This window comes from Labeo rohita, chromosome 20 (genome assembly GCF_022985175.1).
Source record: "Labeo rohita strain BAU-BD-2019 chromosome 20, IGBB_LRoh.1.0, whole genome shotgun sequence".
Classification (NCBI taxonomy): domain Eukaryota; kingdom Metazoa; phylum Chordata; class Actinopteri; order Cypriniformes; family Cyprinidae; genus Labeo; species Labeo rohita.
Genome location: NC_066888.1, coordinates 30,795,031 through 30,806,627, shown reverse-complemented (window position 1 = coordinate 30,806,627; position 11,597 = coordinate 30,795,031). Strand labels below are relative to the sequence as shown.

Sequence of the window (11,597 nt, the reverse complement as noted above, 5' to 3'; positions counted from 1 at the left end):
AAAAAATCTCTAAAATGTCTTTGATTAAAAAAATGTCTGGATGTAATAACTCTTCAGCCTTTCGGAGTCATACTGTCAAAGGCATCTAAATAATTTCACAATTTATGGAAATTATTTTATGTCACATATATGAAAAATGTAAATAGGTGACGTCAGTATATATAAACAATCTCGCACGCGTGTTTTAACACAGAAACGTTTCACAGAAATGAAAAAGAAAATTGTAGCGTCTCCCTTCAAACTGTCACGTTGATAGTTGGTACAGTCCAAAGCCCTCTAACCCTTCCTGCTAATGCTGCTGTGCTAATAACATACAGAGGAAACTAGCGGAAGGTAAATGACTGTAAATGTATATGTATTCAACTAATAAACATGTTTTATGCTTAATTGTGAGTATTAAAAATAAGTAAACGTTTCTAAGAGTTTTATGCGGACATAAGGGGATTAAATTGTCGTGTTTATGTGAGGACAGTAGCAGATAGTGTGAACACGGGCCCAGAGCAGTCACCTTCACATCAACACACGTATTTTAGTATAAAAAAATGTGATTATTGTTTTCATTATGGCATTTTGATTTGCAGATATGTTTTATTTGGGTCAGTAAATAGTTATAGTTTCTGTAAACGTAGTAGAGTTTTACAAACAAGCAGAATTGCTTTATTTCATTGGCTTTTACTGTTTGATGTTCACTCCACATGACTGACAGTATCATATACTGACATATGTTATGCAATTAAAGCCACATTATGGACTACACTACCAGACAAATGTTTTGGATGCATGTGCTCGTTCATTTGATCATTTATTTGATGCAATCAAGCATTTAAGCAGAAGCCTTTAGATCATTAAGTTTTTAAGATGATGAGAAGCATAGTTTTAGTCAGTCATTAAACTTAATTTATGTTTTCTTTAATCACAGGCATCATGGTAAACTTCGCAGCAGCAATTCGTACGCACTGGGTCAATATTCTGGTCCCTCTGGGTTTCGTCATTGGGGTTTATCTGGACCGATGGAATGACCAGAAACTCACAGCATTCAGGAACAAGAGTGCTTTATACAGCAGGTAAATAAAAAAAGAAAATCTGCTGAAATTATAGTCACCCTGAGGCCATCTAAAATGTAGATGAGTTGGTTTCATCATCAGATTTGAAGAAACATAGCATTCCATCACATGCTCACCAATGGATCTTCTGCAGTGAATGGGTGTCATCAGAATGAGAGTTCAAACAGCTGATTAAAAACATCATAATAATCCACACCACTCCAGTCTATCAATTAACATCTTGTGAAGCCAAAAGCTGCATTTTTGTAAAAAAAACAAGTCAATCACTAAGACGTTTTTATCTAAACCATTGGAGTAATGTGGATTACATTATCAGCAGTTTGGTCTCTCATTTTGATGGCGCCCATTCACTGCAGAGGATCCATTGGTGAGCATGTGATGGAATGCTACATTTTTCTAAATCTGTTCCCATTAAGAAACAAAATAATCTACGTCTTGGATGTCTAGAAAGTGAGTACATATTTAGCAACTTTTCATTTCTGGGTGAACTATTCCTTTAAATTCATTATTTCTAAATCTGTAATTTCTTTTTTCAGGGAACTGAAGCCTGGTGAGGAGTATACATGGAAGTGAGACTCCTGCAGTGATATTTATTGGACCCTCTGTATATTGTCTGTCCAGCTACCTTGTCTTTGATTGCAAGCATGTTAATGCAATAAATTTTGCATTTAGTTCTGTAATGCCTTGTAGTTTTTATTTACAGCACATTAAGGACGATTGATGGGAAATTTTTTTTAGTTGGCTGGTTTCTATTCAGTCGTTATGTTATTAAATATCAAATACGTTCTGATTTGATGTGATTTTGCTGCATCACCTTGACTAATAATAATAATAAAAAAAGTATAATTTTTGATTTCCTATTTTACTTTACATGGCCTGTTAAAATAATATGGCCAAAATAACATTTGCAATAACTTTTTTTTTTTTCCTAAAAAAAAAAAAAAAAAAAAAAAAATGCAGTACCATATTTTATCAGAAGGCACAGAATTATAACTGATTGGACAAATTTACAGAAGTGTTAGTTTTCCCAAAATTAATGGATAACCTTGTCCAGGGACAATAACATTTTAGGTTTAACTTAAGCAATTCTGTACGTATCATTTGCCATAATATTTTTTTCCAGACCAAAATCAGACCTGTCACTTACAATAACTGTTCAACAAGACAAAAAAAACCCTCAAAAATACTCTTTGGTTTGCTTTCTAAAGATGTTTTATAGGCATTAGATAATTTCATTTTACAAAAAATACGTAGTTAAGAACAGATAATGAACATTTGATGTAGAACACTCCATTTCTTTAGCCACAAAATGTTTTTATTCAGCTGTCAAAGGTTCGGCTGTGCGGATTACTCCCTTCTCAAAGAGCAGCTCGGCCAGAGACATCTGCAAAAATTAGATTCATTTTAAAATCACCATAAAAAACATGCATGAATACATAAAAAGAATTTGAGAACAAAAGAACATGCCATTAAAAGCTTAAGTCCTTAAGTATAAAACAAATGCCTGCGGTACCTTAGCCTCCATTGTCTCACATGGTAAACTGGCCACAGAAACAAACTTGGGATATGAATGAATCAGAAATTCCATGGCATCTATGTGCTGTTAGAAAAAAAACACGATTAGTCAAATCCTGAAGAAGGTAAAAGCTGCAGTCATTTCACACAGAGTTCATGTTTACCTCTGTTTTCATCTCAGTGCTCTTGGGTTCTTCTTTATGATAGACTCTGGAGTTCTCAGTAGTGTAAAAAAGAGATACTGTGTCTCCATCACCACACAACCTATAAAGACAAAATGTGTTACTTTTTAATTCCAACCTGTTTATTCAAATTAAAATACCATTTTTTACAACAAAATGAAGGTGTATCTTTATACATCAGTTATATTAGTTTGTGGCAGCCAATGTTCTTTGATCACATTCAATTCAGACGGGAAATTTATTTAACTTGAGTAAAATGTAAGATTGAGAAGTCTTATTATTAAAAAAAAAAAAAAAATACTGTGTAACAGATGAGGTACCTTGCAGCTCCGGCCCGCACCAGTCTGATTTGGGTTTGGCCCTTCAGTTGAACAGTCACATCAAGGGCCTTACCGTCTCCCCATCGAGCAGGAGCCCCGTACACACTGCTGGCCTTCTCCTCTACAAAACATACACAAATGTATTTTATTGAATGGTAATTTGAGCTTAATTCTTCGGAACGTAATTGTGACTTTTTTCCTCACAATTCTTAAAGAAACACTCCATTTTTTTTTAAAAATAACCAACTCCCCTGGAGTTAAACAGTTGAGTTTTACCGTTTTGGAACTATGGCTAGGAACTATACTCTCATTCGGGCGTAAGAATCAAGGAACTTTGCTGCCGTACCATGGGTGCAGCAGGCGCAATGATATTACACAGCGCCTGAAAGTGACCGGCACTAAGTTTGTGTGCAGAGTTGCAACTGGCAGAGTTGACAACTGTATAGTTCCTAGCCATATCAACCTAAAAAAAATCGCAACTTTAATTTTTTGTCCGTCTTTGTACAAGAAACAGAAAAGTCAAGTTTTAAATAGAAAAAATATCGAAACTCTTTGGTCATTTTTGAGTCAGATGCTAACGGTCTAATAGGATTCAATGATCTATGCTACGCTATGCTAAAAGTGCTACTGCCAGACCTAGAGATCAGCTGAATGGTTTCAAAAATGGTAAAACTCAACTGTTTAACTCTAGGGGAGTTGGAAAATGAGGCTATTTTCAAAATAAGTGGAGTGTTCCTTTAAGTTCATATTTTACAACTCACTTTTACTGACTTTTGTTCTCTCAATTCTGATATAAACTAGAGATACAAACTCAGAATTGTTAGATTCTGAGAATGCAAGAAGGAAAGTCAGAATTGTTTTATTCCATGTCGGAAACAAACTTCTCTGGTAATTGGTTTCAAAGTACTGTAGCAGAAACAAAACTGTGAAAAAAAGTCAGATTTGCTTGATGTAAATTCAAAATCCTAAGAAAAAAGTCAAAATTGTGAGATGTAAACTGAAAAGTAAAAATTTAGAATTGTGAGATGTAAGCTCAAAATTCTGAGAAAAAAGTCAGAATTACATAATGTAAATTCAAAAAAAAAACATTGAATTGTGAGATGTAAACTTAAAAGTCATAACTGAGAGATGTAAACTGAAATTAAGAAAAAAGTCAGAACTGCAGGATGTAAACTCAAAATTCTGATAAACAAAATAAGTCATAATTGCGAACTGAAATTTTAAAGAAAAAACTTAGAATGGCAGAATGTAAACACAAAATTATGAGTAAAAATTCAGAATTGTAGGATGTAAACTCAAAATTCAGAGAGAAAAGTCAGAATTGCATGATGTAAACTGAAAATTCAGATAAAAAGTCTAAACTGCTAATTGTAAACTCAAAATTCCAAGAAAGAAAATTCAGAACAGCAAGATTGCAATTTGGAGATATTAACTCAAAATTCTGAGATAAAACCTGAGATAATTGATATTAAAATTTGCAATGAGCTTTTTAGTAGACAGAAAAAAGCTTCCATATTAATCAGTTTAACATTCAGTATAAAACAGTTATTATATTACTGCAATATCTAATACAACACAAATACTTGATGTACTATGTTATCTTTGTAAAAATAATATATTTAGACATTTATCAAACATATATTTTCTGAAACTCAGAACTGTTTGAGAAAGAAGTTTAAATGTCTGACCTTTAAAAAGGAATTTTTAAAGCAAAAACACCACCTGACCTTTAGCTCTGCCGTGTTACTGTGAGACTCACCAGCACTCAGCATCGGCGGAAGGCAGTCGTGCAGAAAGTCTCTGGCTTTCTGATCCACAGCAGCGTCGACTGGTGCATAACTGACCAGATTCTTCATCAGGCCCTCAACATGTGCAATGAATTTGCTTCTCCGTGGGTCATCCTGTTCACATGCACAAGTGATTTCTGTGTCAATACGGGTCAGGAATGAACGGAACAGAGTTTGTATATTAATGGAGTAGAGGCACAAGTACCTTCTCAGAGTTCTGAACTCCCATGAACTGAAGGTAATCGAGCGGCAGTCCCTTCCTGAACTCAACGTCCTCCTCCATCGCAATCTCCAGAGATGCTGGCATCAACTGCAAATCAAATACATTCACTAAAGTGACAATATCTAATGTGGGTAAAATGCATTCTTTTGATTTTGATAGTTTTTGTGAGATTTGTTTATCTTTTAAAAATTAATCACTGATTTTTTTTTACATTCATTTACAGCACAGAATCAGAAGTGAAGGATTGTACTTTGAGGAGCAGATCTCCCCAGCTGTTCCTCTGGAAGGAGGAGATGGTGATGTGCAGCGAATGGGCGTTAGGCAGACAGTCGCCCTGATGAATAAAGCCACGTGGAAAATACAGCAGATCACCAGCCTCCAGCACCACATCCATGATGGGCTGCCCGATCTCGTTCTGATTGAAATTAGCTTGAGGAGAAATGCAACAGAGAGAGAGTTAGTTTACCGCCTTTATAATTAACAAAACACTTAATATAACCACTTACTACTTATTAATTAACCATACTTACGACTGGACACCAGTGGCAATACCTCATCTTCAGATCTGAAAGGGAGACAGAGGTGCTACTAGTTAACACTGCATCTTTTCACACGGTGCAAGTAAAGATTTTAGTTTATTTATGAACATTACAGCTGAATTTGAACAGACCAGTTCACTCAGAAATGAAAATTTACTGAAAATCTACTCGCCCTCAGGTCATCCAAGATGTAGGTGAATTTGTTTCTTCATCAGATTTGGAGAAATGTAACATTGCATCACTTGCTCACCAATGGATCCTCTAGTGAATGGGTGCTATCAGAATGAGAGTTTAAACAGCTGATAAAAACATCACAATAATCCACAAATAATCTGCACCACTCCAGTCCACCAGTAAATGAGTAAAAAATCTCCAGTAAAAAGTAACCTAGTCTGAATCAGGAGAGAAATATGCACAAATCAAGCACCGTTTACAAGCAAAAACAGTTCTAAACAAATAAGTTGGTGAATGATTTTGACGTGAGAGGACAACAGGACTTTGTTCAAATCTGAAACGCCTTAATGATGGATTTGTTTCTTAGAAACACGCAGCTTTTGGCTTCACAAGGCATTAATTGATGCACTGGAGTGGTGTGGATTATTGTGATGTTTTTATCAGCTGTTTGGACTCTCATTCTGACGGCACCTATTCGCTGCAGAGGATCCATTGGTGAGCAAGTGATGCAATGCTACATTTCTCCCAATCTGATAAAGAAACAAACTCATCTACATCTTGGATGGCCTGGGGGTGAGAAAATTCATTACATTTTTATTTTTGGCTGAGTTATTCCTTTAAAGTGTAACTGATCGCTCACCGAGGGTTGTACACTCTCCAGTGCTTTTTGCCCTCCAGTTGCAAGATGAACGCCTCTATATCATCATAATGAGGAGCAAAACCCTGCGTCCCTGCTGGTGTCAGATATCTGCAAAGCACATCGCAGTTAAAGGACAACTGACAGAGATTTTAGTAAATGAATGTAATAAAACTGTGCTTATGAATCATTGTCACATACACGTTTGCGCCCGCCATACTGCCAAACTTCTCCTGAAGAATAGAGAGTACTTGCCACACAGTGGAGGAAAACGCTTGAGGATTGAGCATTCTGAGAGAACAGCCGCTCTGACAACAGATGACAAACATCAACAGAGATTGAACTTCACACTTTAACAGTAAAGTAAACTCTGGGGCATTACAGAAGTGTTATTTAAATTGAAGTGACAGTTTTAGGAATGTTTGCACAACAGCATATTATCACCTTTGCATTGTTGACATGATATTGCCTCCACTAATGATAGTGACAAACACTTTGTAGACAATGTATTTGTAACTTCTTTTACTGTATATGCTGCCCAATATGCTACTCAGCATGGGAGAATCTTTATGTCTAATATATATATATATAGCATAGTATAATTAATACACTTATACTGAATGCCTTTTATTGTCATTATACAGTCGTACAATGAAATTAGGATAGCTTCCTCTAAGCATAATTTACATGATCACATGGTGCGCATTTAACAAACACATAAATCACAAATTTAACTGTTACATACTTGCACAATAGAGAGTCTAGTTACTCTAAGACTAACTTCCAACAAAAGCAAGTAGAGAATTATATTGCACAATAAGTGTATATTACACTAAGTCTCCTCAATAAAAAAAACGAGTTGTATTGCACAATAAAGGGTTGTTATTAGGCTAAGATGCGCATTCACAGTAGGCAATGAAAGTATGTTATAGCAAGACTGACATTCAAATTGAAGTGAGGAATGTATGAGGTCAGTACATATTGGAGTTCATAATGTTTATAGCTCTAGGAAAGAAACTGTCCTTAAAGGAGAAGTCCACTTCCAGAACAACAATTTACAGATAACATACTCACTCCCTTGTCATCCAAGATGTTCATGTCTTTCTTTCTTCAGTTGTAAAGAAATTGTGTTTTTTAAGAAAAACATTTCAGGATTTTTCTCCATATAATGGACTGATATGGTCCCCCGATTTTAAACTTCCAAAACACAGTTTAAATGCAGCTTCAAACGATCCCAAATGCAGTTGTAAATGATCCCAGCCGAGAAAGAAGGGTCTTATCTAGCAAAACAATCAGTTATTTTCATTAAAAAATACAATTTAAATACTTTTTAATCTCAAACGCTTGTCTTGTCTTGCTCTCCCTGAACTCTGTGTTTTGTGATTCAAGACAGTTAGGGTATGTCGAAAATCTCTGATTGTATTTTCTCCCTCAACTTCAAAAATCATTTCAAAATCATCCTACATCGCTGCAGAATTTCCAACGCAGTCTTTGCAATATGTCTTTGAACATGCAAAGAAGATCAAACACCCTTAACAAAAAGGGTAAAACAGAGATATAGGATGATTCTGAAGTTGAGGGAGAACATGGGAGTTCTTCGACAAAAAAGAAAAAAACAGAGGTCAAGCAAGACAAGACGAGTGTTTGACATTAAAAAGTATATAAATTGTATTATTTTTTATAAAAGTAACCGAATGTTTTGCTAGATAAGACTCTTTTTCCTCGGCTGGGATTGTTTACAGCTGCATTTGGGATTGTTTGAAGCTGCATTTAAACTGCATTTTGAAAGTTCAAACTCAGGGCACCATATCAGTCCATTATATGGAGAAAAATGCTGAAATGTTTTCCTCAAAAAACACAATTTCTTTACGACTGAAGAAAGAAAGACATGAACATCTTGGATGACAAGGGGGTGAGTACATTCTCTGCAAATTGTTGTTCTGGAAGTGGACTTCTCCTTTAAATCTCATAGTCCTTGTTTTAAAGCATCGGTAGCGCCTGCCTGATGGCAACATCTTAACAAGTACAAGCCAGGGTGTGTTGAGTGTTATACAGTTTGATGTCGGTAGGATTTTTTTATGTTTTTGAAAGAGGTCTTATTTGCTAACCCAGGCTGCGTTTATTTTTAAATTATTATTACGATTTAAAATAGCTGTTTTCTATGTGAATATATTATAAAAAGTAATTTATTTCTGTGATCAAAGCTGAATTTTTAGCATCATTATTCCAATCTTCACTGATTTGATGCGCAAGAAACATTTTCTGATTATTAGCAATTTTGACAACAGTTGTGATGTGATGCATTCATTTTTTCAAGATTTTGATGAATAGAAAGTTCAAAAGAACAAGATCCGTTTAAAATAGAATATTTTTTGTAACAATGTGCAATGTCTTTACTGTCACTTTTGATCAATTTAATGTGTCTTTGCTGAATAAAACTATTAGTTTGAATGACATTAACAAGATCTTTTTCAGAAGATGTGGTGAACGAAGCCAAAAATATATACCAGTAATCATATAACCCATCAATTTTGTTTGTTAGGGAAATGTACCTCATAAAAATCCCACACAGTGTATGGTAACGCTCTTCCTGGAGGATTGTGTGTCTCTCTTTTTCCATTTGTGTAGCTTGTCACATCCAGATTCACTCCATACTGCACATCATCCTGAACAAAACACTGAACATTATTATATCTGACAGTGACATACAGAAACACTGATTCCCTCTAAATCAAGGAAAAAAACTGCTTACATTTCTTAAGATCTGGTCAAACTCAGCCGTCGAAAAGAGTCCTTTGTAAAAGTCTGGATTCTGTCGTTGTATCAGAATCGGTTTCTTCTCCCAGTTATCTCTATAATGTGGAAAGAAGAAGACCTGTAAATCATCTTTCAGTCAAAGTGACTTATACTACACTTTGTGGATGAATTAAGTAAATTTAATCCAAGACATATTTCAACCCAACATCAAAAGAAGCATTAAACTTCAATGTAGTCAACTAATGTACAATTATAATTATTTTAAGTATTCAGTATGGTAGTATTTGTTGTAATAAGTGTACATTATGCTGAGGATGTGTTTCTTACAGTAATATGTTACTAATAAAGTTTTTTTTTTTTTTTTTTTTTTTTTTTGCATTACAGTAATGAGAATGTTGGAGAATAATCTGCATTGTCAAAAATAACAAGCCAAGTCACATTAATTTGTAAAGCACTTGTTTCAAACCAGATTCACTGTAATAAACAGGAAAATAACAGTTATTTACTGCAAAAATTAATAAATCATATAATTTCAGCTGTAAAGCAGCTCTACGGAAAACAATATTGCCAATATTCAGCTTGTTGATTCAATTCTATGGAAGCAAAAGAGATAATTGTGATTTAAAATCGGACAATTTAGACTTCTTTTTGACTTTTCGCCCCAGAATTGCGAGACATGAACATAGAACTGCAAGATATAAACTTGAATTTTTGAGGGGGAAAAAAACAGAACTTGCAAGATATAAACTTGAAATTCATAAAAAAAAAAAGTCTGAATTGTGAGACATAAACTGTTATTATGTGTACCTCACAATTCTGACTTTTTTCCCCATTGCAATTGCAAGTTTATATCCACAATTCAGACTTTTCTTCACAGAAAGTCTGTTTATATCTGAGAAGAAAAGAACTAAGTTTATATCTCGCAACTTGGATTTTTTTCCCAGAATTACGAGAAAAAAAGTCAGAATTGTGAGATAAGTCGCAGTTACCATTTTAGGTTTCCATACAATTCAATCCAATAACAGTATTAATGTTACAATGTTCATTAATTAAGAAACTAATTCAGGTTCACTTTAAATGTGTGTGGGTCTGCAGTCTCACACCTGAAGAAGCTCTTGTCCTGGACTGGATGAATAAGCCACTGGAACAGTCTGTTAGCTCTATCTCTGCTGTTGTTGACCTTCGTCAGATCCATCAGGAGTGCATCAAGAGCTGGACTGTCAACTCCTTCACCGTTATGTGTCTCACACTCCTTCTCCTGCAAAAACAGAAGATCACAAGCTCAAATCTCAACTGATGCTCCAGTATCTCCCATCATATGTTTAAACACTTACAGCCTTAGATTTCTCCTTATCACTGCTGCTGAGCCTCATGTTGGATTTCAGAGGCTTCACTGTTTTCTTCTTATTTAATTTATTTTTTGGTTGGATGCCATTCTCCTTCCTTTTGATTTTCTTTGCTGGTGGAGACTTAGCCTGCAAGGGAGAAGTCATACAATTTTACAAAAAAAATGGTGGTAATATCATGGTATTTTTAATAGAGCAGATTTCAATCTTCTATTTAGACCCCCAAAGTCATCATCCTGGTGCAAGGACTCCCCATGCTAAAAGGCAGCAATATATTTTTATGAATAAAGACCAGATTTACAGTGAAAACAACAACAACAACAACAAAATATAACTTATTTATTATATTACATTAATATTTATTATATTATTTATTATATTACATTATTATAAACACATGAAAAATATTGTACGGAAAATATTTACTTTCTGTTATCTTAATTACTGTACCTTTTCTACTAAATATTGCTGTACATTTAGATTTATTACAATCAAATTTAAAATCAATAATTTTATTCAAAAGCAAGTTTTTTTGTGCATTTTTACACTGCTTATCTAAACTTTTTCGCACACCCCAGTTTAAAAAACCTCTGCTAATACTGAGTAACATTTTTTTTTTAACATTTTTAACTTTTTTTAACTATTATATATATACAATTTGATTTAAATGGTAGCTAAAGAATGATGTTTTCTTAGCGATGGAACAGAGATGTTTTGTACAACGTATATACAGCATATTCAATGTGTTTTATTCATTATATTAGAAGCCAACACTGATTAGCTTGACTTAATTAACTTTGCACTGAAATGATGGATATCTCCCTCGTAAGAACGTTTTTTTATCATGCAATTCTTCATTAGCAACATTTTTACCTGTTCCTGTGTTTTTGTTCCTCCTGATAATGATTGATAAATAGATAATGCGGACATGTGTTTTCTTTCCATGGCTCAGATGGGAAAAGCATACATCAGACACATGAGCGTTTTTTCTTCTGCTGTAGTCAATACAAACAAACTGCGCTCACACTGCCACCTACACGCCTGGAGCTGCAA

The 11,597-nt window shown here is 34.5% G+C and overlaps 2 protein-coding genes across 2 annotated transcripts; one reads left to right on the top strand and one right to left on the bottom strand.

The window, feature by feature from the left end:
- The first annotated feature begins 206 nt into the window (after positions 1-206).
- On the top strand, positions 207-1,744 carry LOC127183208 (NADH dehydrogenase [ubiquinone] 1 beta subcomplex subunit 1). Its single transcript, XM_051139117.1, has 3 exons — positions 207-333; positions 920-1,064; positions 1,601-1,744. Exons 2-3 carry the CDS (start codon positions 925-927, stop codon positions 1,635-1,637), a joined length of 177 nt encoding a protein of 58 aa, XP_050995074.1. The 5' UTR covers positions 207-333; positions 920-924; the 3' UTR covers positions 1,638-1,744.
- A 517-nt stretch (positions 1,745-2,261) lies between these two features.
- On the bottom strand, positions 2,262-11,563 carry riox1 (ribosomal oxygenase 1). Its single transcript, XM_051137858.1, has 15 exons — positions 11,418-11,563; positions 10,533-10,673; positions 10,302-10,456; positions 9,194-9,293; positions 8,994-9,107; positions 6,643-6,749; positions 6,445-6,552; positions 5,622-5,656; positions 5,342-5,520; positions 5,074-5,178; positions 4,841-4,982; positions 3,082-3,202; positions 2,744-2,843; positions 2,578-2,664; positions 2,262-2,448 (listed from the first exon to the last, which is right to left on the bottom strand). Exons 1-15 carry the CDS (start codon positions 11,487-11,489, stop codon positions 2,380-2,382), a joined length of 1,635 nt encoding a protein of 544 aa, XP_050993815.1. The 5' UTR covers positions 11,490-11,563; the 3' UTR covers positions 2,262-2,379.
- Positions 11,564-11,597: the final 34 nt, after the last annotated feature.

Coding starts and splice junctions, on each gene's coding strand:
- LOC127183208 (XM_051139117.1), top strand. CDS start 925: ATGGTAAACTTCGCAGCAGCAATTCGTACGCACTGGGTCAATATTCTG. Junction 1,065..1,600: donor AAGAGTGCTTTATACAGCAG/GTAAATAAAAAA, acceptor TTCTTTTTTCAG/GGAACTGAAGCCTGGTGAGG.
- riox1 (XM_051137858.1), bottom strand. CDS start 11,489: ATGGAAAGAAAACACATGTCCGCATTATCTATTTATCAATCATTATCA. Junction 10,674..11,417: donor GAACAAAAACACAGGAACAG/GTAAAAATGTTG, acceptor TCTCCCTTGCAG/GCTAAGTCTCCACCAGCAAA. Junction 6,750..8,993: donor CTGTGTGGGATTTTTATGAG/GTACATTTCCCT, acceptor ATCTGTTGTCAG/AGCGGCTGTTCTCTCAGAAT.